This window comes from Megalobrama amblycephala, linkage group LG13 (genome assembly GCF_018812025.1).
Source record: "Megalobrama amblycephala isolate DHTTF-2021 linkage group LG13, ASM1881202v1, whole genome shotgun sequence".
Classification (NCBI taxonomy): Eukaryota; Metazoa; Chordata; class Actinopteri; order Cypriniformes; family Xenocyprididae; genus Megalobrama; species Megalobrama amblycephala.
In genome coordinates this window covers 26,672,322-26,697,309 of record NC_063056.1, presented here as the reverse complement: position 1 = coordinate 26,697,309, position 24,988 = coordinate 26,672,322, and the positions used below count along the sequence as shown (strand labels likewise).

The window sequence follows — 24,988 nt, the reverse complement described above, 5'->3', positions numbered from 1 at the left end:
AACAGCAAACAAATGAATTGTTGAACCCAAATCTTTTTCTCTTTTTTTTTCTAAAAAAGGAACAACTACAGAATGTTTAACTTATGAACTAGTAAAATAAGTGAAAATATGAATATATTTACAACCCTAGTCTCATTTCATCAGTTGCCCAAGCCTGTTTAATTGTCGTCTTAGGTAAAGATATATTATCAGTGCTGACATAACAAAGCTAGTATTATTTCAAAGCCAAAATTCTGGTATCGATCCAATTCTAGAATGTATGCTGGGGTTTTTTTGTGGTAGATTATTAATTTTCTTTATCAGTAACTAGGACAGAGGCAAATTCCTAATTAAAGATGACAATTGAAAGGTCTAGCAAACCTACTGCGGGTGAGACAGTGTTTAGGTCACAGTCTTGCACTTTCACCTGGGTAACAAATTTGGTCTGGTTGACTCTTTTATCGATCCGCTGAAAAAGATCTAGTGAATGACAGAAAATGTGCTTGATGCAGTAAAACGAAAGTCCAAATGCTTTTGGTTACTGTTTGTAACACATATGTTGCTCCTCTGTCGAACCTTTCCTGCATGAATTGTTTTCCTACACAAACTGCAAAAATATCTGACAGTAACATTGTCTCCTTAGCATCTGCTGCCATCGTAACAATACCAGACAATTTTTCTTGGCTTACCGTTATACCTAAAACAGCCAACTAACTTTTCTTATTGTAACATGCATGTGCTGTAAAAGTTCACTCCCTCTCTACTACCCCCTCCACAACACTTTTGTCTTGTTAGGTTCAGCACAGGCCTGCTCCTCCAACTAAACCTCTTCCACCTGATCCTGTCTCTAAACCAGCTCAGGTAAATCTCATCGCTACTCACCAAGCTTGTGAGGAATAGAGATGTGTAGAGCTGATCTGGTGGATGTAGTGGTGTGCTATAAATACAAACCAATACTGTTTTTATTGCTCTTTCTGGTTCTTCAGTTGGCAGGGCATTGGCCCGCCCCTCCCACCAAACCCCTCCCTCCTGACCCCACCCCCTCAGAGAGCAAGATGCAGTGCAAGGTAGAAGGAGCACTTGCTGCTATAGCTGCCATGTTTAACTGTCTCTGTTATTTTGTCTTGACCCAAAGTGTCTACGTTTAGAAACTCACTCCATGTTCCTAGCCGTGGTCCGAGTCTTTGTGTGGTTTTGCATGTGGAGGTGTGCTTGTGTCCCTGTCATTTTGGTTTAATAGTGAGATGATAGTGCTTTGTGCATGTGGATGGGTTTATGGTTCCTCTGGAGTGAATGGAGTGTGTAGAGATCCCAGTGCCCTGTGAGATCAGACTGAGGGAGAGCATATAATCTGGAATGTTTTCACCATAAAGAAAAAGTTTAATCAACATCTAATTCATCACAACATATAGTCATACACTCTGTAGTCAAAAGTTGAGTTCAGTTGACTTGAATGCTAATGCTTAATAGCTTTATGTGTTCAGATCTTTAACCAAAATTAATGTATAAAAGTGCCAAAATAAAAGTGCCAAAAAGGGTTAGTTCACCCAAAAATGAAAATTCTGTCATTAATTACTCACCCTCATGTCGTTTCACACAAGTAAGATCCTCGTTCATCTTCGGAACACAAATTAAGATATTTTTTATAAAATCCGATGGCTCAACGAGGCCTGCATTGACAGCGAGATAATTAACACTTTCAAATGCCCAGAAAGCTACTAAAGACATATTTAAAACAGTTTATGTGGCTACAGTGGTTCAACCTTAATGTTATGAAGCAACAGGAATACAAGAAAACAAAATAACGACTTTATTCAACAATATCTGGTGATGGGCGATTTCAAAACATATGAAGCTTCGAAGCTTTACGAATCTTTTGAATCAGTGGTTCAGAGCTTGTATCAAACTGCCGAAGTCACACCCCCAGTGGTGAGCCATTGAAATTTTGAAACATTTATGACATAACGAAGCCTCGTTTACTGAAATCACGTGACTTTGGCAGTTTGACACACGCTCTGAACCACTGATTCGAAACAAAAGATTTGTAAAGCTTCGAAGCTTCATGAAGCAGTGTTTTGAAATCGGCCATCTACAGGACAAGCCAGATTCCACTAAAGCATTTTTATCTTTATCATTTTTAATATTTGGCATGTTTGTGTGCTGCTGCGCATCCCTGTGTGTGTAATAAACAAAGTGTATGCGCGTTGTGCATCTGCATATAGGGCGCATATTACTAACGCGCTCTTTAAATAACAAAACAAATATTGCGCAATTGACTTTAGACCAGGATTCAATTGGTCAATGGCGCAGTCTATTATAGCAACGCGCCTACAATGCCGCTGAACACACCTCGTTTTCAGACCAGCATGGATGCACAAATGAGTGCAAATGCATTTGCTATTTAAACAACGTGGCACACAACGTGAAAATGATAACTTCGTTGGGCTGAAACTAGCGTCTGGTACGATAGGGCCCATTGTGTACTAATGTAAGAGTAGGTGATGGTGGCAAAACAACATAGTGCTGTGATGAGGCCTTTGCCCCCCCCTCTCCTCTCCCCATCTAAATATTGTTTTATCTCTCCCAGTCTCTCTGGAAGGTGAAAACAGAAATATTTGAGCAGCTTCTTGCTTTGATGAATCAGTGGAATCAGTTGTGTAGTGCATGGCCTGTGATTCAGTCCGGTCTCGGACAAATTATTCTTGCGATCAAGGGGAAATCATGGTGGAATAGTTTGATTTCCAATGATTTGAGTAAAACTGTACAATAAGTTAGTCTCACTGAGCGCCTGCTTTTCTCTGTCACATGGCTGCATCTGCGACTGTACGTCTAGCCCACAGGAACACGACCGGCTGCACCAAGCAAGCCCCTCCCTCCTGACCCTGTCCTCTCTACCCGACAGGTATCACCACAGGCGTGTAAAGTGTAGCCCTCTATTAACAACACTAATGTGCTCTTGAGCTAAAAGCTATTTTGAACTAATACATTGCAAATTGAACCTATAAGACAAAAACAAAGTCCATACTTACTTCTGAATCACCTTGTCCTGTTTCAGAACCCTGTTCCCCCGAAACCTCCGGTTCCCAAGAAACCACTGCCTGTGGATCCTTCACCCCACCCTCCTCCACCCCCACTGCTGGGACATTCAGGATCTGCTGCATCTTCATCATCTTACTCGCGTAACCCTACGTCAGCTGCTGCTCCTGCCAGGTTAGAGGACACTCATCGTTCATGCAATAAGCAGTGGAGTAAAATATTGTAAAAAGTGTAATCTAATCAAAGTTTTATTTATGTGTACAGACCTGCTCCTCATCCACCTTTACGGAGACAGCAGTACCCTGGGAAACCGCACGCTCCTCACCCAGTATAGTCAGGAAGGAAACACTGGCTTGGCAGCAAATTTTTTGGACTTTTTTTTCCTCAGTATTTTGTCTTGTTTTCCAAAAACAGTATCTGAGTTTCTATAAAACAAGATACATTGATGCATTTGATATAATTTTGTTATAGACAAAAAACACTGATTGCCATGTGGGACACTACGTGATGTAGACTTGCACAATTCTATTTGCACTGACCCTGAGTGAGTGATTCTGCAGGGTGAACATTAACACCTGTACAGACCTCTGCTGCTCTGCATCTGGATCAGAACTTAGCACTCATTATGAGGCTCATTGGGCCACCGGAGGAATTACAGAGTCCATTGAAGGTGAAAGGATATTATAACTCTGAAGACAAAACAAAAAAGAACTTTTAAAATCTGACAAAGTGGATATATTGTACATTCCTTTTGTGATTCAGATGCTCAGTTCAACGCATGGGAATAAGATATGACGAGATGATGCCTTGAGGAAGGAATCCTGATTTCTTTCACTGAGATGCTGAATGCATGCTCGATTTGCCTGCCTATAGATGATCTGATCTTTTCCTACAGAATCTCTTTGGTGCCTAATTAACTTGCCGCACAACATTTCATCAAGGATTGTTCTAATACACTCAAACCAAAACTGAAATTCAGAACTCTTCATTTTTAGAGCTGAAAACTCCAGTGTTTTACATTCCGTTTAACATCAGCTGGTCTCAGTACAGATATCAGCATTGGACACAAACACACACACATGGTCTCTGTAAAGTCTTTACTGTAAAGTAATGTCTTATATCGATATCAAGACAACTCAGATTGCAAATTGTGACCGTAAATGCTGCTGCAGGGACAAAGCTGGCTCATTGGAAGATGAAGATCGCTTTTTCGATCAAAGCACTGAAGGTATATGAAGATATTTAAGTGTATTTTGAAATATGCAGTATTTTTAATGCAATAAACATGGGATCTATTTTTACAGTTGAATGCAGATTTGATTGTCTTTATCAGTTCCCGTATTTGTCTAGAACTGTCATCCTTTATTTATCCAGCTTTATCACACAGGTTATGACCGTATGAACATTTGCTAACTAGCAACATTAAAACGTAAAATAACATCTCAGAGGGATGTGACAGCACATCCTTTTATGGCTGTGAATGAGCCATATAAAGTTAATGATTGTGATGATAATATATTGCTGCTCAGTGTGTTTAGGGTCATTGTGAATTTAATTTTGAAAAGAATGTTTTTAAGAAAGTATGTTTTGTAAAAAACTTTTATTCTTTTCAACAATATGTGTGTAGTGTAGGGTTAAAAATATGAAATGTGAATGTAAAACAGACATTAAATAAGAGTATAATGTTTACTTTCATATGAAAATATGCTAAAAATCATCTATATCAATATGTAATTTGGTAGTAACACAAGTTCGGTTATGGGTTTTGTCGATAACCTAATATGGTGAAAAGCATCAAGCTCGTTACAGTCAATAATCATGACAAGATATGCTTAGTAATGTCACCTTTACCACTATTGAGTTTTATTGCATGTTATGTAACTGGAGCACGTGGTACTATATTCACTCCTACAATTCGTATAAACTATCACTGGTCAGATGCTAATAGAATCTTTTTATCCAACTGACAGAAAAAAACCCACTCTCATTTAGAGCTTATTAACCAGTACAGCTTGTTACATTGTGAACTAACCCGACCCAGTTCCTTGTCTCTGACCAAGAGAGGGATATGAAATCGCCACTCAGACTTTTTCAGTCATGTTTCTATAACCACGCAAATCACGTTTTAGTTTGTCTTTTTCAAAATTGAACCCATGACCCATCTTAGCAGTAACCTTTAGAAAGCCATCTTCATAACCATATCCCCTATTCTTAAAAGACACATTTATTTCAAAAACAGTACAAACAATGGCTTGAAAATGTAAATAAAAATTAAATGAGATACAGATAAACATTTTCTTCTTTTTCAATAAATGGACTGGGAAGAGGTGAAATTGTTTAATTACTAAATTTTAGATCAAATTTATAAAATTAAATGACTTAGAATTTGTGTAATGAGGAAAATCATTTGGTAACAAGATTTTGGGAAACATTTGGTTTTGGTCATTCAAATGAGCTATCTTATTAATTTTTTTTTTCTCTAAATTGTATATTGTTAATTAGATATCTAGATCATGTCAAAATAATGACACTGTACGACTTTAATTGTTGGATAAAATCGTGAAAGTCAGACCTCTTGGGACAGACCAAAATCCCCATTCGGGGAGGGGGGGTTATACAGACATGTAATGTGTTTAAGACTAGCTATTGTTTATGCTAGGGTAATTTTATAATATGTTACTTTATACAACAAATATATCTCACTCACAACAACAACAACAACAACAACAACAACAACATGTGCTTGTAAGGACACCGTAACATTCGTAGCATATGCCAACGCCAAAATTCTGAAGATAATCTCAGACATCCATCTTAATGGCCTTTCAATCATTAAAGTGGCCAAAAGCACCTTCGGGAGGACATCCATGAGACATGAAGGTTGTAAATGATGTAATACGCAGTAACATCATAAACTCAAGGCTGTATAAACGTGCGCGCGACTGCGCTCTGGCAGAAGGTCCTCTCTGCGCTCTCGCGCCTCAGCAGTGCACCAGTGTGGTGGACAGTAGGGTGGGACAATAGCGTCTGAGTGGTATGTATCTTTCATTAAACTCCTCATATTCTCAAATTTATCATGGTAACCGTCGTTTTCAGACAAAATACTAGTCACAACTACAGTTATTTTAATCTACTAACGTTACCTGCTGGGTATTAGCCACCACTGTCATAAAAAAAAGATTTAACAAAATGACATTTTGAAAGCTTCTATTGTGAATAACGTATACTATCGCAATAAGATTAAAAAAATTAATTAATTACTTTATACCTATGGTATTTGGGACATTCTGATAACCACGTTTTTAAGGGTCGGTATTTAAAGCAACAGGATACATTTCAAGGTTCGTCAATACTCCCCGACTTTGAACGTTTAAAAAACGCACAATGTTTCAATGTAGGACCGACGGAGTTTAGAATTTGAGTACTCTGAACTTTTAGGCAATTATAAAGCGTTAAAGTTATATTTTAAGCGAAATGTTTGTGTAATGCTGTTGAAATTGGGTAACTTAGGAGGGAATCAGCTGGTTAAATATGTTTTCAATCTGTCAACTCAAAATGCTAGAGTTTTTGTTGTCTGTAATTGTGCAGTGTGTTATAGTGTGTTTTTATATAACACAGCACAAAACCACCTTCCCCATCCAGACCATTAACGTTACCTTAAGATTAACACCAACCCGGACTATCAGCATCGGAGAAAACAGCGAACATGGGCAAGAAATCCAAACTCAAACTGTCAAATAGCAAAAAAGAGGAGAATGGAGATGTAAGGTAAATAAATGACTTCATTGTGACAAAGCAAGACAGGTTACATTGATGTTTTGTTGATGTTTTAACAGCCATTTGTTCTTACAAATACATTTGTTTGAGCTGTAATTATGGTTTATGGCTCATGTCCATAGTATATTCTTCTCACGAAAGAAGTAGATTATTATGTCATGTGGTCAAAAAAGTGAACTGTGTAACTGTAAAAAAAAGGTAAATAGTTACATGCAGAATGATTTCAAAAATGTAATTTAATATTAATTTACATTATTATTTTATTTATAATTTAATTTAATTCATTTTTTATTTTATAGTTTACTTTTTAATTCTTAAAACATTAATGTTGATTTTTTTTCTTCTTTCAGCAGTGAGAAAAATGGAAAGGAAGAGGAAAAAGAAAAGGTGGAGATGGTGGGACCATTACAGATAGTGAGTGGAATATTATCAATTATCAATATTATTATTATAATTATTAGTATTTGTGATTTGTTAAATTACTGTATTAGCCTTAAACTGTATAAACCTTAAAAATGGATGTCGTTTAGAATTATTTCTGTTGATTGAAATTACAAAGACTCATTTCAGTATAATTCTTAAACACAGACTATACTTATTCTCAAAGAAATGTGTCCTTGTGTCAGTTTCGTTATGCAGATAATGTCGATATTTTTCTAATGCTCCTGGGCACAATTATGTCCATGGCCAATGGGGCAGTTCTTCCTCTCATGATTATTGTATTTGGAGGCATGACAGACAGCTTTGTGGACGATACAGTATCAGAGAATTTAAAGAACACCACCCTTCCACCCAGTGAGTGTATAATTTGTATGCCTCTTCACTGTATTGTTGTTACACAGGGAATCTGTAATTTTTTTTTTTTAAACTAACAATAACAAATGGTCTTTTAATCTCTAGACTTAACAATCCCAGAGACCAGTAATCAGACTTTGGGGGAGAAGATGACAACGTAAGATCACTGTGCTTTGTATTGGAGCTGCCATTTTCCTTCATATGTCATATTTTAATTTAATTAATTTAAAGGTCTTTCTTGGTGTCTGATAGTCTTGTTTTTCTTTCTCAGCCATGCTATATACTACAGCATTATGGGATTTGTAGTCTTGTTTGCGGCGTATATGCAGGTGGCCTTTTGGACTCTTGCCGCAGGACGTCAGGTGAAGAGACTTAGAAAGAAGTTCTTCCACTCTATCATGAAACAAGAGATTGGCTGGTTTGATGTCAATGAGACAGGAGAGCTCAACACACGCCTCACGGAGTATGACATGCAATAAGAGTCATTTACCTACAGTACATATTACCCACACAGTGGCACATACATACATCACACTCTTCTTTTTTCCTCTCCAGTGATGTCTACAAAATAAATGAAGGCATTGGAGATAAGCTTGGCATGCTGATTCAGAATCTCACCACCTTTTTCGTTGGCATCATCATTGGCTTTATCTATGGCTGGAAACTGACCCTCGTCATCCTCTCTGTTAGCCCTTTACTTGGGATCTCAGCTGCTATCATTTCAAAGGTGGGATAATAAACAATATAGAGAGAAAGAGTTTTAATATTTTTATACCTATGGTATGCTCCTGACATGGTGCCCCTCAACACAATCACATTGACTCATGTTGAAGTACTTTTAATTATAATACTGCATGCCTACTTTAATTTATTGTTTTGCAGTACACTATGTTAGTGTTTCTTCAATCAAGGATCGGTGTGTATATATATATATATATATATATATATATATAAAAAGAGCAAAAGAACAGCATTTATTTATAATATAAATGCTGTTCTTTTGCTCTTTCTATTCATCAACGAATCCAGAATATTAAGTAGCCACAGCTGTTTTTAACATTAATAATAAGAAGAAATGTTTCTTGAGCATCAAATCAGCATATTACTATGATTTCTGAAGGATCATGTAACACTGAAGACCAGTGTTGGGGAAAGTTATTTTTAAAAGTAATGCATTACAATGTTGCGTTACTCCCTAACAAAGTAACTAATTGGGTTACTTAGTTACATTTTTACAAAGTAATGGATCACGTTACTTTTGCGTTACTTTTTCTAATTTTGGCTGGGCTGTTTGTTTGTTTTTATAACAACAAAAATGTTCTATTTTTGGCAAATGTAAGGGCCCTTTCACACCAAAAGTGAAATGTATAATCCTTAGGCTGAAGGAAATACAAATTTACGCCTTTACAGAAGAGGGCACAGCTCAAACAAACCTTTCAGCTGTGCTGCCATTCTGGAATACAAAAGAATAGGACGCAGGAGAAGAAGTAAATGAGTAAATGTACTGTACGCTCACATTTAGTCTAGAGCTTGTCTAGAATAACCATCATGTTTACACAGTGCACACAACGCCTCTGCACTTACTCCTGATTTCTCTTAACATGGGGACAGGAGAGGTGTCAGTTAATAAATGGAAAAAAAAATTTCTTAATTGAAAAAGTAACGCAGATTTAACTCATTTTGTTGTAAATTTAAAAGTAATGTGTTACTTTACTATTTACTTGAAACAAGTAATCTGATTACTTAACTCACGTTACCGTACTTAATGCGTTACCCCCAACACTCGTGAAGTTTTACCATCACAGGAATAAATTACATTTTAAATATATCGTTATTTAAAAGAGTTGATTTTAAATTGTAATAATTTTTCACAATATCTCTGTTTTTACTGTATTTTTGATGAGCATAAGAGCATAACAGACCTCTTTCAAAAACATTAAAATAACTACTGTATGTATGTATGTACATTTGTGTGTGTGTTTTTATATATATATATATATATATATATATATATATATAATATAATATAAAAGAAAATAATAATAACAAAAATTACGGCTTGGAGGTACATGAGTGTGATTGTCACAAAGAGAGATAGTTGATGGGCTAAAAATAAAATAAACTTATTAATAACATTATTTTAAATCAATGAACAATATATCTGTCTCATTAGGTGATGACATCATTCACGTCGATGGAGCAGACGGCCTACGCCAAGGCTGGAGCAGTGGCCGAGGAAGTGCTGTCAAGCATTAGAACTGTCTTTGCATTTGGTGGACAGAAGAAAGAGATTCTGAGGTGTTTTTGAAAATCATCCTGTTCAGAATGTCAGCACTGTATAGGATGTTTCTCAGTGAGGACATGCATGATTGTTTAGTGGAACATGGCACAGAGAGATAAACACCTGACCTGAACTTTCTATGACCTAACTTACTCTCTTTGTGAACTCTCATCCTAAAACAATTTAAATTTAATCTAAACCAGCTCACATGACATACCAGTTTTAGCACTTCATAGTCTGGTCCTAAAACTTTGAGTCTATTGTTGTCCCAAAACGTGAATAGGAAAAATGATGGGGAAAATGGTGTGGAATTGTCTATTCAGTATGATCATCATACTTTTTTTTGCATCTGGATAATAAATATCTGCCTTTTTTCTGCTCTTCAAAGGTATCATAAAAACTTAGAGGATGCCAAGAACGTTGGCATAAGGAAGGCCATCACTGTGAACATTGCTATGGGCTTCACATTCTTCATGATCTATATGTCCTATGCATTGGCCTTTTGGTATGGCAGCACTCTTATCCTGGCTGGAGAATATTCTATCGGTTCACTTCTAATAGTGAGTCACAGCAGGGTTATGTTCATAAAGGATTACATCATAAATAGCTAATGGTTATGTTTTCTTTATGGGAACTCAAAGCAGAGGTTAATAAGCATGAGTGTGTTTCACGAGTGCATTTTCTGTTCCTCTATTTCAGGTTTTCTTCGCTGTCCTAATTGGAGCTTTCGGCCTCGGTCAAACGTCTCCTAACATCCAGTCCTTCTCTAGCGCAAGAGGGGCCGCCCACAAAGTTTTCCAAATCATTGATCATGTGAGTGGACTCATTGTTATCTAATCATAAATACTTTCAGGATATTATATAGCATAATATATGAAGAAAAACAATCGTCCCCAATGCAGTTCCATAATATAATGTGTTAGACAGATATTAGTATGGTAACACTTTACATTAAGGTTCATTAGTTAAACATTGTTACCAGTAGTATTTTATTCCCTGCATTAAGGAATTAAAAAAACCTTAACCCTGAACTCTGACCGTTCCTCCCATCACTTCCCATTTAAAAAAAAAAATAGCACTGCATTTTTATGTCTACTAAACTCTTATTGACATTTCATGTATTGTTCAGCTCCCATGATCATGAGCCACATTGATATGTGAGGCCATTTTGTAGATACTTTACAACTTTTGTACATATGCTGCTGTTCTAAAGTTTGGGGTCGGTAAGATTTTCAAATGTGTTTGAAGAGGTCTCTCCTAAGAAATACAATAAAAACTATTTAAAAAGTTAAAATAACTGTTTTCTATTTTGATATTTTAAAATGTAGTTTATTCCTGTGATGGCAAAGTTGAATTTTGGCCATTAACGTTGTATGATCTTTTCGGAAACGTTCTAATATGCTGACCAGTTTTGCTTGGTGCTCAAGAAACATTCAGTGTTGAAAAGATTCTGGGTTCTTTGATGAATAGAAAGTTTAAAAGAACAACATTTATTTTAAATAGAAATATATTGTAACATACTTTCACTTCTACAAAATGTTTTTTACTGACCTCTAACTTTTTGGATAGTAGTGTAAATAAGTACAAATGTTTACATTTTATTAATTTCAAGAATTGATACCTGGCATACAAATTTGCAGCCAGATCATTTAGCCAATCCTACCCACGTGAAAGTACAGTAAATCTACATCTCCTTCCTCCTTCAGAAAGTGCAGCTCATCTCACTTTAGTGTTTTGAACATTTGAACATGGCAGAGCGGCAGAACTGTTTGATTTTTAACTTCTGTCCGTTTTTCCAAGAAGGAAAAGCCTGGACAATTAAAACACTCACACACACACACACAGCACTAAACTTGTCTTTATTTAGACTAAGATGGTCAAGAATAAATAAACACCACACACATGGTGAGCTGACAACAGCTTTGAGATAAAATCCAAAGACAAAAATGGTACAGACAAATAAATCAGAGCCAAGTTGCATAACTTCCCCTCATTGTTTGAGCAGCATGAAATATGTCCAGGTCTCAGGATCAAAGGTGCTTCCCTGCTGAGATCCAATGAATAGAAGACCACAGGGAATCATTTTTCTCTTGTGTGGAGCAATTAGTGTGTTATTGACGTCTGTTAGTCTGAATGAGGTTTGATTGTGAATTAACCTCTATCCCTTTCTGGAATTTGTATTTTAAATCTCACAGTTCTTTTTTTTTTTTCTCCAACAGGAACCCAACATTAACAGTTTCTCTGAAGAAGGTTACAAACTTGATGTTGTAAAAGGAAACATAGAGTTCAAAAACATTCACTTCACATATCCATCACGACAGGATGTGAAAGTAGGAACATCAAATGATTTATTTAAAAAAAAAAAAAGATTTTGAACAAAATAACTTGAAATGAATGAAATGACTCTCTTTTGGCTGTGTAGGTCCTGAATGGAATTAATCTTAAAGTCATGAGTGGACAGACCATTGCTTTGGTGGGCAGCAGTGGGTGTGGGAAAAGCACAACAGTCCAACTGCTACAACGCTTCTATGACCCACAAGAAGGAACGGTAAGTAGAAAGCGAGATGGTAGAAACTCCACGGATGAACCTTTCCGTACTTCATCCAAACTTTCCTTTTTCTTTTCCTCTAACCCATCAGGTGACTATAGACGGTCATGATATTCGCTCTCTGAACATTCGAAGTCTGAGAGGACTGATTGGGGTAGTCAGTCAGGAGCCAGTTCTGTTTGCCACCACCATCTCAGAAAACATCCGCTATGGTCGCCCAGACGTCACCCAGGAGGAGATTGAGCAGGCTGCACGTGAAGCCAATGCCTATGACTTCATCATGAAGCTCCCCGATGTAGGATAAGACCTTGCAAAATAATTCTATCTAGAAGTAATAATTTAATCTGATAACAAATATTTGTCAGAGCGTATCTGATCAATATCTCCGGTCATTTTCAGAAATTTGAGACGCTGGTTGGAGACAGGGGCACCCAGATGAGTGGTGGACAAAAGCAGCGTATTGCTATTGCACGAGCACTTGTGCGCAATCCAAAAATCCTCCTCCTTGATGAGGCTACGTCTGCTCTGGATGCTGAGAGCGAGACTATTGTGCAAGCAGCATTGGATAAGGTAATAAAGAATATAGCAGTCTAGAAAAGTCTGGAAATGCACTGAAAATATTGTGTGTATATGACAATATTTAATTTTATCTGAAAAGGTGAGGCTGGGCAGGACCACCATTATAGTGGCTCACCGGCTGTCCACTATTCGAAATGCTGATGTCATCGCTGGATTCCAGAATGGTGAAATAGTAGAACAAGGCACACATGACGAACTGATGGAGAGACAGGGAATCTACCATACTCTTGTTACAATGCAGGTTAGAAACCCAAAGTGCAACACATATACAATTGCGTTGTTGGAGCCATAGCCTAATGGCAGCCCTCTTACAAATGGTGCAGCTACACCCCGAGTTCAAGTCCCGGCTTGAGGGCCTTTCCTGGTCATGTTCCCCCTCTCTTCTCCCAGTGTTTCCTGTCTCTCCTCCTACCAGGGCCTAAAATTAGCACTCGCCATGCGCCAAATGCGAGTAAAATTCGGTGTTGGCGCCGGGTATATGAAACTCTGTCACTCACCAGTTGAATTCTAACAATGCAATGTTGTGACAGCATAAACATGGACAAACGTAAATGATGCGCTGTACAGTTGACGGAGCAGTGCTACATCACCACGAAAGTTTCAGCCTTTCCAATGTAAATATTCCAGCAGTGGAACATGCGAAAGGGAATTTGATACTCATGCGCTTTGTGGGAAGTTTAAACATCCGAAGTGCACGCTCTGGCTCCAATAATGCATTTTTAATGTTAATCAAACAACAAAGGACAAAGAAAATCACTGCTCTTGAACTTTAAAAAGGATATGAAGACTATGCAGTGTTATTTATTTGATTAGCCTACTTTATTCAATTTCACTACCTGAAAACTATTAGACCTGCATGAAAAGCTGCTTATTTCATTTGTATATTTGTTGTGTTGTATCTATTGGTGCTATAATAATTGGTGCTTGTAATTTGATTGTTTGTTCTTATTACATCACTGACTGTTTACTTGTCTTTAAAAATGTAGGCTATTAAATTTATATTAGTTAAGCTTATAGTTTAACTGTAGTATCGAAATTATAATAGAGGATTGTGAATTTTCACCTGTATCTAAAATTTTGGTGTCATTACTGCCTGTTGTTGTGTCATGGCTGGTAAAAAATATTTTTGGCCGGTAGATTTTCTTAAGTCACAAGCCATTAGCAGATGTGGCAAAAAATTAGTTTTAGTCCCTGCCTCCTACTGTCATTTCATTAGTTAAAAAAACAATTTCAAACGTGAAACAGCCTTGACATCACATTGCGTCTGTAATTTTTCATCAAAATGTCATAACTTGATCTTCCAGTGAAACAACAGACTTCTCTCTGGACTTCTCCAAGTATTCCATCCGCTTAAACTTCGGCCCTTTCTTACAAGAGACTGTAAGATCTCATTCAGACCTGCCTCCATCCTATCAACAACCAATTGATAGAATCAAGTCCCCGTCCTACATTGTTTTTCTTTTACATTAAGAAAAATTTCACTTGGATATGTCACAATATGAAAGAAAAGATCTGTCGCTAATTCCATTACATCACAACGAATGGCACTGACATTGATTTGCAGCAACGCAGAAACCTAAAGTCATTCATGTTCTACAAGATTTGCCAGTTTGAGGCAACATAAGTAATAGTGGTTGCCAAAGATGTTGAGCAGATAGTAATGCTTCCTGTGATCCGTGTCAAGTATTGATGCTGCAGTCAAGTGCAACCAATAGTGCAGTGACTTGAAAACGTCAAGTGATTGATCTGTCACTGTGAACGGCCCTTTAAACTTCCATTATGTGACATATTTTACAAAGACACAAGACAGTTTATCCATCCATTATCTATCCACCAATTTATCCACTGGTTGGATCGATTGGAGCTGAAACATGTTTGGTACCTTAGATTATAATCTTACCTAATGTGATTGTTCCTGCCTGCATGCTTTGGTTAGCAGCAGAAAAAAAAGTTTCAGAGTCATGCAAGTTCTTGTATTTTGTTGAACGATATTCATTTTTCTTTAGAATAACATAGTCTAAAGAATTGTGCATGTTAACACAGGGACAATGTGTTCAGAATGTAAATGGGGTCCAATTTCCTGTTTTTAAATCACAGATGTTTAAGAGCTCAGAGGACACAGAGGAGGGCAATGACGGGATGACCATGGATGAGAAGAGTCCCTCAGCCAACTCTCTAAATGATCACACACTCTTCAGACAGAAATCCAGAAGTGACTTAGAAAAAGATCAGCAAGATGAAGAGAAACAGACAGAGGAAGTAAGAATCCAAGGCTAGACAATAATGGCCTACATTCATCAATTAATGAATCAATTTAATTCCTTTTAATAGCTTTATTTTTGTACATACACATTTTTGTACATACACATTGCATAGATTATGCATATATTTTGCTATGAGTATCATCTTCATAAAAAAATCCATATTTATTTGATTTAAATTATAATAATTTAAATTATTTTACATTATATATATATATATATATATATATATATATATATATATATATATATTTTTTTTTTTTTTTTTTTTTTTTTTTTTTTTTTTTTTTGTTGTTGTATTTGTTCTCTCTCTTCTTCTCTGTAGGAAAAGGTTCCAAATGTTTCCTTCCTGACAGTCTTGAAACTGAATAAACCAGAATGGCCGTACATGGTGGTTGGAGTTTTATGTGCCACCATCAACGGAGGCATGCAGCCCGCGTTTGCTGTCATTTTCTCTAAAATCATTGCTGTATGTTGTACAAGAAAATATATAAAATATAGAAATATCAATAATTACTATTATTGACAGTAAACAATATTGAGACATTACTCTTCATACATTTATGGCCTGTCTCTTCTTTCTTTCGTCTTTCATCTGTAGGTGTTTGCTGAGATAGATCCGAATATTATACGGCAGAGGACTGAGCTCTACTCTCTGCTGTTTGCTGGCATTGGGGTTGTGTCCTTTTTCACTCTGTTCTTTCAGGTTTGTTCTGTGTTAACATTAACATTTGAATACACACAACGAATTTTAACCCCCTTTCAAACTTAATGAAAACTGTAGAACTTGCCTAAGACACCCTATATAATAAACTTCTTAGGTGCCATCTTGAGACATATTCAATTCAAAAGTCAGAGATGAAGAAGTTAAAAAGTTAATGCAAGCTTTTTTATCTAAAAGCTGATGACTGTTGTGAAATACCACTTTGTAAATGCCAATGACATAGCTGTCAATTATTTGCTTAGTCAAACTACTGCTAAAGATTTAAATGTTGAATGATTACATTTAAGTCTTGTAGAAATAAAAAAAAGTAAAATAGAACAAATTAATAGAAAAAAAGTACATTTAAATGTACTAAAAATAGGATTTAAATTATAAATGTATTAGAAAATAATAGTATTATATATACTTCGGAATATATTAAAATATATATTATAAATATATGTTGCAAAAGATTTATATTTCAAATATTTGCTGTTCTTTTTTTTTCAACATTAAAGAGTCCTGAAAAAAGAGTTCTGATCAGTTTCCACATAAATATTAAGCAGCAAAATAGTTTTCAACAGTGATAATATTAAGAAATGTTTCTTGTGCACATTATGATAATTTCTTATCTGCTTAAGCTGCTGAAAATTCAACTTTGCCATCACAGGAATAAATTACATATTTAAAATGTATAAAAAAGAAAAATGTTGTTTTAAATTGCAATAATATTTCACAATATTACCATTTTACTGTATTTTTGATCAAATAAATGCAGCCTTCGTAGGCATAAATTACTTCTTTCAAAAACATCCCAGTCTTTTGAACTTTAGTGTATAAAAAATGATCCTCCCATCAGTTATTTACCTTATAGATTTTTCAGATGAAAGTGTGCATTAGCGAATAAAAATACTATGATAACTGACAAAAAATATCAAACACATTTTGCATGTATTAATTAAATGGCATGACAATCTATAAAAAAGCCTTTTAAGAAGCATTGTTATGTCTTGGTGTCATTCTGGTGCAATTTTCTTCTAGGGTTTCTGTTTTGGGAAAGCTGGTGAGATTTTGACCATGCGACTGAGGTTTAAAGCCTTCAATGCTATGATGAGACAGGTGAGATGATAACTGACATAAACCAATCATCTGAAGGTTAACCCCAAAGAAGCTATTCATGGATGTTTGTTGATGGAGAGTAGTACGACATCTGTCTGTGTGAATTTTAGGACCTGAGCTGGTATGATGACTCTAAGAACAGTGTGGGTGCGCTGACCACCAGGCTGGCTGCAGATACAGCTCAAGTGCAGGGCGTAAGTCTCACTCTGTATCTACAGGGAGCAACACATAGTAGAGTAACACATAACTTTGTGCCAATCTCCTAAATTGGTACCCATGTTCAGTAAAGAAAAGTAGTTCATTAACTATTAGTGCTGTGACTATGTTCTCTGTTTACTTATTCTTTTACTGTATTTTTGTGAAAATGAGCTCAATTCAATTTCATTTTACTGTGCTTTTAGTAACATGATGACAATTGTACATTTTGTACAAATTAAGTTAAATATTGGGCATTAAATTTAAAAAATGATTGTTTAATTTAAATAAAATGTTTTGTTAAATTACTATAAATTTAAATTGAAAGTGATACTCATCACAAACTTTTGACTTTATTTCCTATAGGCAACTGGAGTCAGAATGGCAACACTAGCACAGAATGTGGCCAACCTGGGCACCGCCATTATCATCTCATTTGTGTACGGCTGGCAGTTGACCCTCCTCATTCTCTCCATTGTGCCAATCATGGCTGTGGCTGGAGCCATCCAGATGAAGTTATTAGCGGGACATGCTTTAAAAGACAAGAAAGAGCTTGAGCATGCTGGGAAGGTGAACGTTTATACTTATACTTTAATGCGGCTCAACTTAAATCAACTGTCTTGTTTCACTACATTGTCCACAATGTATTTTTCCCATTTAGATTGCAACAGAAGCCATTGAGAATATCCGCACTGTGGTTTCATTGACCAGGGAGAGCAAGTTTGAGAGTCTGTATGAGGAGAACTTACTTGTGCCCTACAAGTATGTTTAAATGACTTACAATAATTCTTTAAAAGTCTATATATATCTGTTAAGATTCAATGAGCTTGTGAGATAATTTATGTTTGTCTGATTTCCCTAGAAACTCTAAGAAAAAAGCACATGTTTTCGGCCTGACGTTCTCTTTCTCTCAAGCGATGATCTATTTTGCCTATGCTGGCTGTTTCAAGTTCGGCTCTTGGCTCATTGAACAAAAGCTGATGACCTTCGAGGGTGTCTTCCTGTAAGTGGCTCGATACATGACTGTTATTAGACCCACTCACAGCAGACTGAGGAATATGTGAGGAAAAGACTCCACAGTAGTATTAACATAGTTGTCTCTCATGTCTGTCGCAGGTAGTTCAAATGTGAGTGAGGTCAAGTTGCACACTCAAGCTAAAACACACTACAGTACAGTTGTATGGTGGGAGTGGACTGGAAGGTCCAAAGTCTTCTGGTTTCTACAGTGTCAGTTAATGATTATAGAAAGAAAAGTGAGACAGAAAAAACTAACCAAATGTGCCATGAATTTAGATGGTCTTTAAGACAACATACGAATGAGGCTGGTGATAGATTACATTTTCAGACAGAAGATTCAAGAAGATCCATGTTATCTAAAAAGTGGGCTTTCAGAGAGATAATTAAAACTTAGACTTAGAGGCTATGGGTAAAACACTGCTGATAGATAGATAGATAGATAGATAGATAGATAGATAGATAGATAGATAGATAGATAGATAGATAGATAGATAGATAGATAGATAGATAGATAGATAGATAGATAGATAGATAGATAGATAGATAGATAGATAGATAGATATTTCAGTTAACGTTTATTTTGTTTCAAGTAACGAAAAATGTTTTTATGTTGTTGTTGTTTTTTTTATGGTTTTAGTTAACGATAATAACCATGAGTAATATATCTGTTTCTGTATCTCAGTGTGATCTCAGCTGTGGTGTATGGAGCAATGGCTGTTGGAGAGGCAAACTCATTCACTCCAAACTACGCCAAGGCCAAGATGTCTGCTTCTCATGTCCTGATGCTCATCAACAGAGTCCCAGCCATTGACAACGCCTCGGAGGATGGAGACAAACCGGTATCCCTTTTCGTACATGCATTTGAACACCAGAATATATAGTATGTCCAACAGGAGATAAAAATGTTTTAAACTATAGTGAGTCTTACCTACAGGCAATATCTCAGAGTTCCTAGAAGCCTGTCATGATTAACTGTCCCAGGCATCAGTCCTGGAAATTAATCATTTATCGGGTCTGCAGCTCCATCCTAATCTGATAAGCACTCGGACAGAGCTGGACTCTGTCCACCGTAAATATCCGGTGTCATGATAAGAGTAGTATGTGCACTAATGTGGCTGTTTCCTGTGATTTTTGCAGGATAAATTTGAAGGGAATGTGGGTTTTGAAGATGTGCGTTTTAACTACCCGGCCCGGCCAGATGTACCAGTGCTCCAGGGGCTCAGGATCCGGGTGAAGAAGGGGCAAACTCTCGCCCTGGTGGGCAGCAGTGGCTGTGGGAAGAGCACCACCATTCAATTACTGGAGAGATTTTATGACCCTCAGCAGGGAAAAGTGGTAGGTGAACACATAGACAGACAAGTAGCTCAGAGGCCACATTTTATAGCTTTAGCACATTTTAGATAATAACTTTTATTGATAGGTTAAGCTGTTTTGCCAGGTACCTCAACTGACATGTAGCTTTACAGTCTCTAATCACTGATCCAACTCAGCAAAATGTCACTCACACACATAAACTGTAATTCAGTACAGTCACACATTAAATATACAACAGTAATGGACATGAAAATCGTGTTATCTCTCTCAAGGTCAATGATAAGCTATCTTATTACCAATAAGGCAGGCCCGAAAAAGGAAACCCAGACATGCACATTAAAGGATGATTCTCTTTCACCTGCATACTTCAAGTCCTTAATCTTTATGACTCAGTCACATTACACATACCTGTTTACCTTCTATTAACTGTTTTATTTGATTCAGTTACAACTGGACAGTGCTAAATAGTTTAAACCGGTTCTAATTTTTTGTGATCCAAAGGATCAAACCACATTCACAGGTAGTCATTTGTATCATAAATTTGTATCATATTTCACATTTGTATCATAAATGTGAAAATTTAAAAAAAGTAAAAAGATAAAATAAGTGTTATTATAGCAAAATATTCAAAGGCATGATAGAGAGTAACAGAAATCTAACTATATAAATCAAATCTAAAAATACTGAACCAGTGTTGAGATGAATTATACCAGTAATAAATCATATTTGCCCAAACTGATGTCAGTTACCCTTTGTTAACAGATGCTGGATGACAATGACGCAAAGCAGCTGAACATCCACTGGCTACGCTCTCAAATTGGCATTGTTTCCCAGGAGCCTGTGCTGTTTGACTGCAGCCTGGCAGAGAACATCGCATATGGAGACAACAGCAGAAAAGTCAGCCAGGAGGAGATTGAACAGGCCGCTAAGGCTGCTAACATACACTCTTTCATAGAGGGGCTGCCACAGGTACAAAAACCACACAGAACCACACAGAATTTTATGTTCCCACAACATTCCCAGAATGTCCTCAATGGTGTCAAGGACGTTGACTATAACGTTCCCAGTACGTTCAGAGACGGTCACGACGTGGAGTTCTTTTAAGGTCTGGGGGACGTTATTTGGCGGACCTTCACAGAACATTCAGGACGTTCTCTGAACGTTTAGGGAACCATATTTTATTTGGAAATGTTCTCAGAACGTCCATGCTACTCTTGTCAAAAAATTTAATTTAAAATTAGAGCTAAATTGACTAACAAAAGTGGCTGTTCAGACAAAAAAAAGAAGCTTTTTACAGGTAATTCCTGGATTAATATTATGAAAACTCTTCTTTAAAATGCAAATCTCTTGCAGTAAGTCATTAGAAGCACATGCATGAGCTAATGTAACTGCTGTATCACTGCATCAGCAACTACACAGTTACTGCAGCCTTTAAATAAAGCAACATGCAGCAGAACATCAGTGTTTCTGAATCATCACTGACTGAAGCACAGGCGCTACTCTCCAGCACAATGGTGACCTCACAAATCTCAGATAACAGAAACAGAACATTAAACACTAACAGATCTCTCTAGATCTCTGCATCTTTACTTATTACAAACCACTCTAACTTTATTTCTTTCATACAAATCTTCTTAATGAGGTGTTGATGTTTTATCAAAATTTATAAATGTCACCATTATGGAGGTAAGAGCTTTCTTTAGTTGTGCTCCTGACCCTTGATGTTTTCACTTTACTTTTTCCTCAGTTGTTGTAACTGAGTGTTTCTAAAGCACAAAAAATTGTGAGAAAAAAAAATCTGATTGAATGGATTTGGTTGCCAATTGTTGATGATTTTATCATCATACAGTAACCATCTCTGAATTTTGTATTTTCTCTCATGTTGTTGTAGCTCTATGATAATACATAAAATCCTGTCCTGCTTTTATATTTTGAAAATATTTATTTTTGTGCAGAAATTACTCAGGCAGCATCATGAAGATTCATACAGACATCAAGATTCTGCGTATGATTCTCAACAATGGTGACAAAATTTTCAGATAAACAGATTAACTCTGAACATCACAAAACAAGCTACTCAAGTCACAAAAATTTTTTGATTTTTGTTTGTCACCATTGTTGAGGATCATACGCTGATTCTAAAAGACTAAAGTCTCAAAACTCTGTTTGTATAATGAATTTTAAAAAAAAAAAAAAAACCTGACTGTTAATTAATGCAAAATTAACAGCAAACGCTCACCTCCATAAAACGGTGACTTCAAACTTGATTATTTTCTAAAAAACACCCACACAGAAGGCAACGTTCTTGTGACCTTGTGCAACTTTGTTTAAAAGTTCTCTAAAGGTGATGAAAATTTTAAACCTTCACAGAACATTTGAGATGTTTTTAAAATGTCCTCTTTTGGTAGTGAAAGTGCTGCAGTTTAAGGTTCCTTATATGATTTTAGGGGAACATTCCATTTTGGTTTTATGGTCACATAAGAATGTTACAAGGAGGATATTTGGAACATTAACTGAACGTTCACACACGGACACGGTCCTCTGTTGGTCATTCAATAACATTTCCGATATGAGTTTAGGGGGACGTTCTATTTTGGTTATTTTATGGTCATGTGAGAATGTTACAAAGACATTTGGGAAATTATAAGAACGTCCTTTGGTAATAGTCCCGTAAACATTCCCAGAACGTCCTGAATGTTCCCTGAAGGTCCACCAAATAACGTTCCACAAACCTTAATAGAACTCCACATCATGACTCTCTGAACGTACTGGGAATGTTACTAAACAACGTCCTTAACACTAGTGGGGACGTTCTGAGAACATTCTGGGAACGTAAAATTTCTAGCGGGGATAACCTGTCACCTAGTAACATTCCGAGAACGTCCCGAATGTTCTGTAAAGCTTCGGAATTTTCGTCACCTTTAGAGAACTTTTAGGGAACATTGCGCAAGGTCCTGAGAACGTTGTAAAAATACATACTGAGTTACTGAAACAATTTTGTCATAGAATACACTTGTCTGTTCGACAGTTTGAACGTTCTTGTTTCCTTTAATTTATTTTGAAGATCTGAGGTGAATTGTCAATTGTTGCTTTCAGTAGGCCTACGGCTATAAAAGACACACAAAATGATTTTCAGACTCACATTAGACGCTTTTAATATTAAATAACATTTTATCTGATAAGAAGACATACACATAAACAATGATGGAAACACATTTACTGAATAAATCCCTCGATACGCAATAAAAACTCACTTTTCCTCCACAGAGAATGTGATTGGATAAGTGGACTAACCAGCGTCTCAAATGTTGGTTTGGGTATCTGAAATGCTTGAGCCAAAGTCTGTCATCAAAATGGTTGGTTGTCTCACATGATTGCAGACACCAGGCATCTGCCTCAGAATGTAAGAACACAATAGTGTTTATTGGGCTTTGTCTGATCTCTCTTGAGGCGTTGAAGTAATTTATGATGTATGAAAAGAGAGCCACATTGGCTTCCCCAATTGCAGCAACTTCCATTTTTATTACAGATATTTTGCGTCAATTTCTCAGCAAGTCTCTTGATCACATGGGATGGAAACTATTTGCAAATGTTTTATGTGATATTTCAATTCTGCGCTAAATTCGCAACTTTGAATGGAAACAAAGCTATTGGCAATCACAGTAACAGATATTGGAAATGCAATAAACTCTCTAAATCATATAACCAACAAACTAAGGAATATTTAAACGACTGTCTACAGTCATAAGCTAGATCATTTTGTGTGATTTTTTTTTTTTTTTTTTTTTTTTTGGTTTCAGCAATACCAGACGCAGGCAGGTGATAAGGGTACGCAGCTCTCAGGAGGGCAGAAGCAGCGTATTGCTATAGCGAGGGCCATCCTCCGCAACCCCAAACTTTTGCTGCTGGATGAAGCCACATCTGCTCTGGACACTGAGAGTGAGAAGGTACGATCACAATTCATTCTTTATATTATTATATATTGCTATGGTTACTACCATAAATAAAGGCTATCATGAGTGTGTGAAGTCAATGGACTTTGGTTACCTGTTCATACAGACAGTATTCAATCTGTTCTGTATTTGCAGGACAACTGAGAGTCACACCTGCTTGAAAATAGTGAAGATAATGTTCTTGCTCACCTCCCTTTGTGTCCCTCTCTGTCCTGTGAGTAGATAGTGCAGGATGCTCTGGATAAGGCACGCGAGGGTCGCACATGCATCGTTGTAGCCCACAGGCTGTCCACCATTCAGAATGCTGACCGTATAGCTGTGTTTCAAAATGGGGTCGTGGTGGAGCAGGGGACGCATCAGCAGCTCCTCAACAAGCAGGGGGCATACTACGCCCTCGTCACCTCTCAGATGGGTCACTGATGGGCAAGAGCAGCAGTGTACATGCAGCTGGAGCCAAAGAAAAAGGCAGATTCTGCAAAACATTCCTTATAATTGCTCTCCTGTGGTTGCAGGCCTGTATTTTATTTGTTAGGTCCATCTAAGTGGCATTTAAATATACTACAGGAAGCCAGGAAAATAGTAAGGATGTTGTTTTGTGTAACTGTCAGTGTCTTTGTCATGCTGTAATTTTCAGTTTTAGGCCATAACATTAATCCGTCTCAGAACTATCTTGTTGCTGATTTAATTGTATTAAACAAAAAGAGGAGTTTTTTGTATTAACATTTCTACCAAGCACTACCAACCTCTCACTTCCTGGTCATGCACATTCTACACAGTTCATGCAACAAAAACTGTTGAGGGCAGAACATTTAAAACTTGATTATTTTTAAATAATAATGTACAGTAATTTATATATACATTACATAACATAAATCATAAGTATTACCAAAAACGTTGCCTTTGTTTCTCATTAGTGAAGACAGTTATTGTTCTTCATGTGACAAGATGACTATTTTCAAGTTTCTATTTTGAAGAATGGCTGCCTTATAGATTTCTGTGTTGTGCCTTAATATTTATCAGACTAACCTTTGACTGTTTTATTTTGTCATGTTGTGGCATTGTTTTTCGAGCGCAAATATGTAAAAAAAAAAAAAAAAAAAATTGGAATAAAGTTTTTTTTTTCATTAGCCTCATTATTTCATATTATGTTGTCACTCATAAAAAGTATACCGTAAACTTAAATTCTAAATTATATATATATATATATATATATATATATATATATATATATTATATATATAATTTATATATATATATATATATTATATATATATATATATTTATATATATAATTTATATATATATTTATATATATATATATATTTATATATATATATATATTATATTTATATATATATTATTTATATATATATATTTATATATATATATAATTTTATTTGTAAATGACATTTAAAATCACAATGAAATGAA

General features: G+C 36.2%; 2 protein-coding genes across 8 annotated transcripts in view; both read left to right on the top strand.

The window, feature by feature from the left end:
- Positions 1-4,324, top strand: part of adam15 (ADAM metallopeptidase domain 15) — a 31,363-nt gene extending 27,039 nt beyond the window's left edge. Inside the window, exons 21-25 of one of the 4 annotated variants that reach the window (XM_048154319.1) lie at positions 775-840; positions 966-1,046; positions 2,813-2,881; positions 3,035-3,189; positions 3,280-4,324. In XM_048154319.1, the coding sequence (XP_048010276.1) occupies positions 775-840; positions 966-1,046; positions 2,813-2,881; positions 3,035-3,189; positions 3,280-3,349 (441 nt within the window). In that variant the 3' untranslated portion in view covers positions 3,350-4,324. The remainder of the gene's footprint in view (positions 1-774; positions 841-965; positions 1,047-2,812; positions 2,882-3,034; positions 3,190-3,279) is intronic. The other 3 variants (XM_048154321.1, XM_048154320.1, XM_048154322.1) reach the window with 3 other exon arrangements.
- Positions 4,325-5,712: 1,388 nt separating this feature from the next.
- Positions 5,713-24,679, top strand: abcb4 (ATP-binding cassette, sub-family B (MDR/TAP), member 4). 4 transcript variants are annotated; one of them, XM_048154317.1, is made up of 28 exons: positions 5,713-6,049; positions 6,634-6,783; positions 7,146-7,206; positions 7,419-7,587; positions 7,693-7,744; positions 7,859-8,050; positions 8,143-8,314; positions 9,761-9,885; positions 10,257-10,428; positions 10,568-10,681; positions 12,088-12,198; positions 12,291-12,416; positions 12,508-12,711; positions 12,816-12,986; positions 13,075-13,236; positions 15,093-15,254; positions 15,582-15,725; positions 15,858-15,962; positions 17,001-17,078; positions 17,189-17,272; positions 17,640-17,843; positions 17,935-18,035; positions 18,136-18,276; positions 18,973-19,129; positions 19,428-19,625; positions 20,367-20,573; positions 23,405-23,551; positions 23,780-24,679. In XM_048154317.1, the coding sequence occupies exons 2-28, from the start codon at positions 6,722-6,724 to the stop codon at positions 23,975-23,977; spliced, it is 3,819 nt and encodes a 1,272-aa protein (XP_048010274.1). In that variant the 5' UTR covers positions 5,713-6,049; positions 6,634-6,721; the 3' UTR covers positions 23,978-24,679. The 4 variants fall into 4 exon arrangements, with proteins under 4 accessions (XP_048010274.1, XP_048010273.1, XP_048010272.1 ...); XM_048154316.1 differs by having other exon boundaries at positions 5,715-6,049; positions 6,658-6,783; positions 7,143-7,206; XM_048154315.1 differs by having other exon boundaries at positions 5,715-6,049; positions 7,143-7,206.
- Positions 24,680-24,988: the final 309 nt, after the last annotated feature.

Coding starts and splice junctions, on each gene's coding strand:
- abcb4 (XM_048154316.1), top strand. CDS start 6,722: ATGGGCAAGAAATCCAAACTCAAACTGTCAAATAGCAAAAAAGAGGAG. Junction 12,199..12,290: donor CATCACGACAGGATGTGAAA/GTAGGAACATCA, acceptor TTGGCTGTGTAG/GTCCTGAATGGAATTAATCT. Junction 19,130..19,427: donor CGGAGGATGGAGACAAACCG/GTATCCCTTTTC, acceptor TGATTTTTGCAG/GATAAATTTGAAGGGAATGT.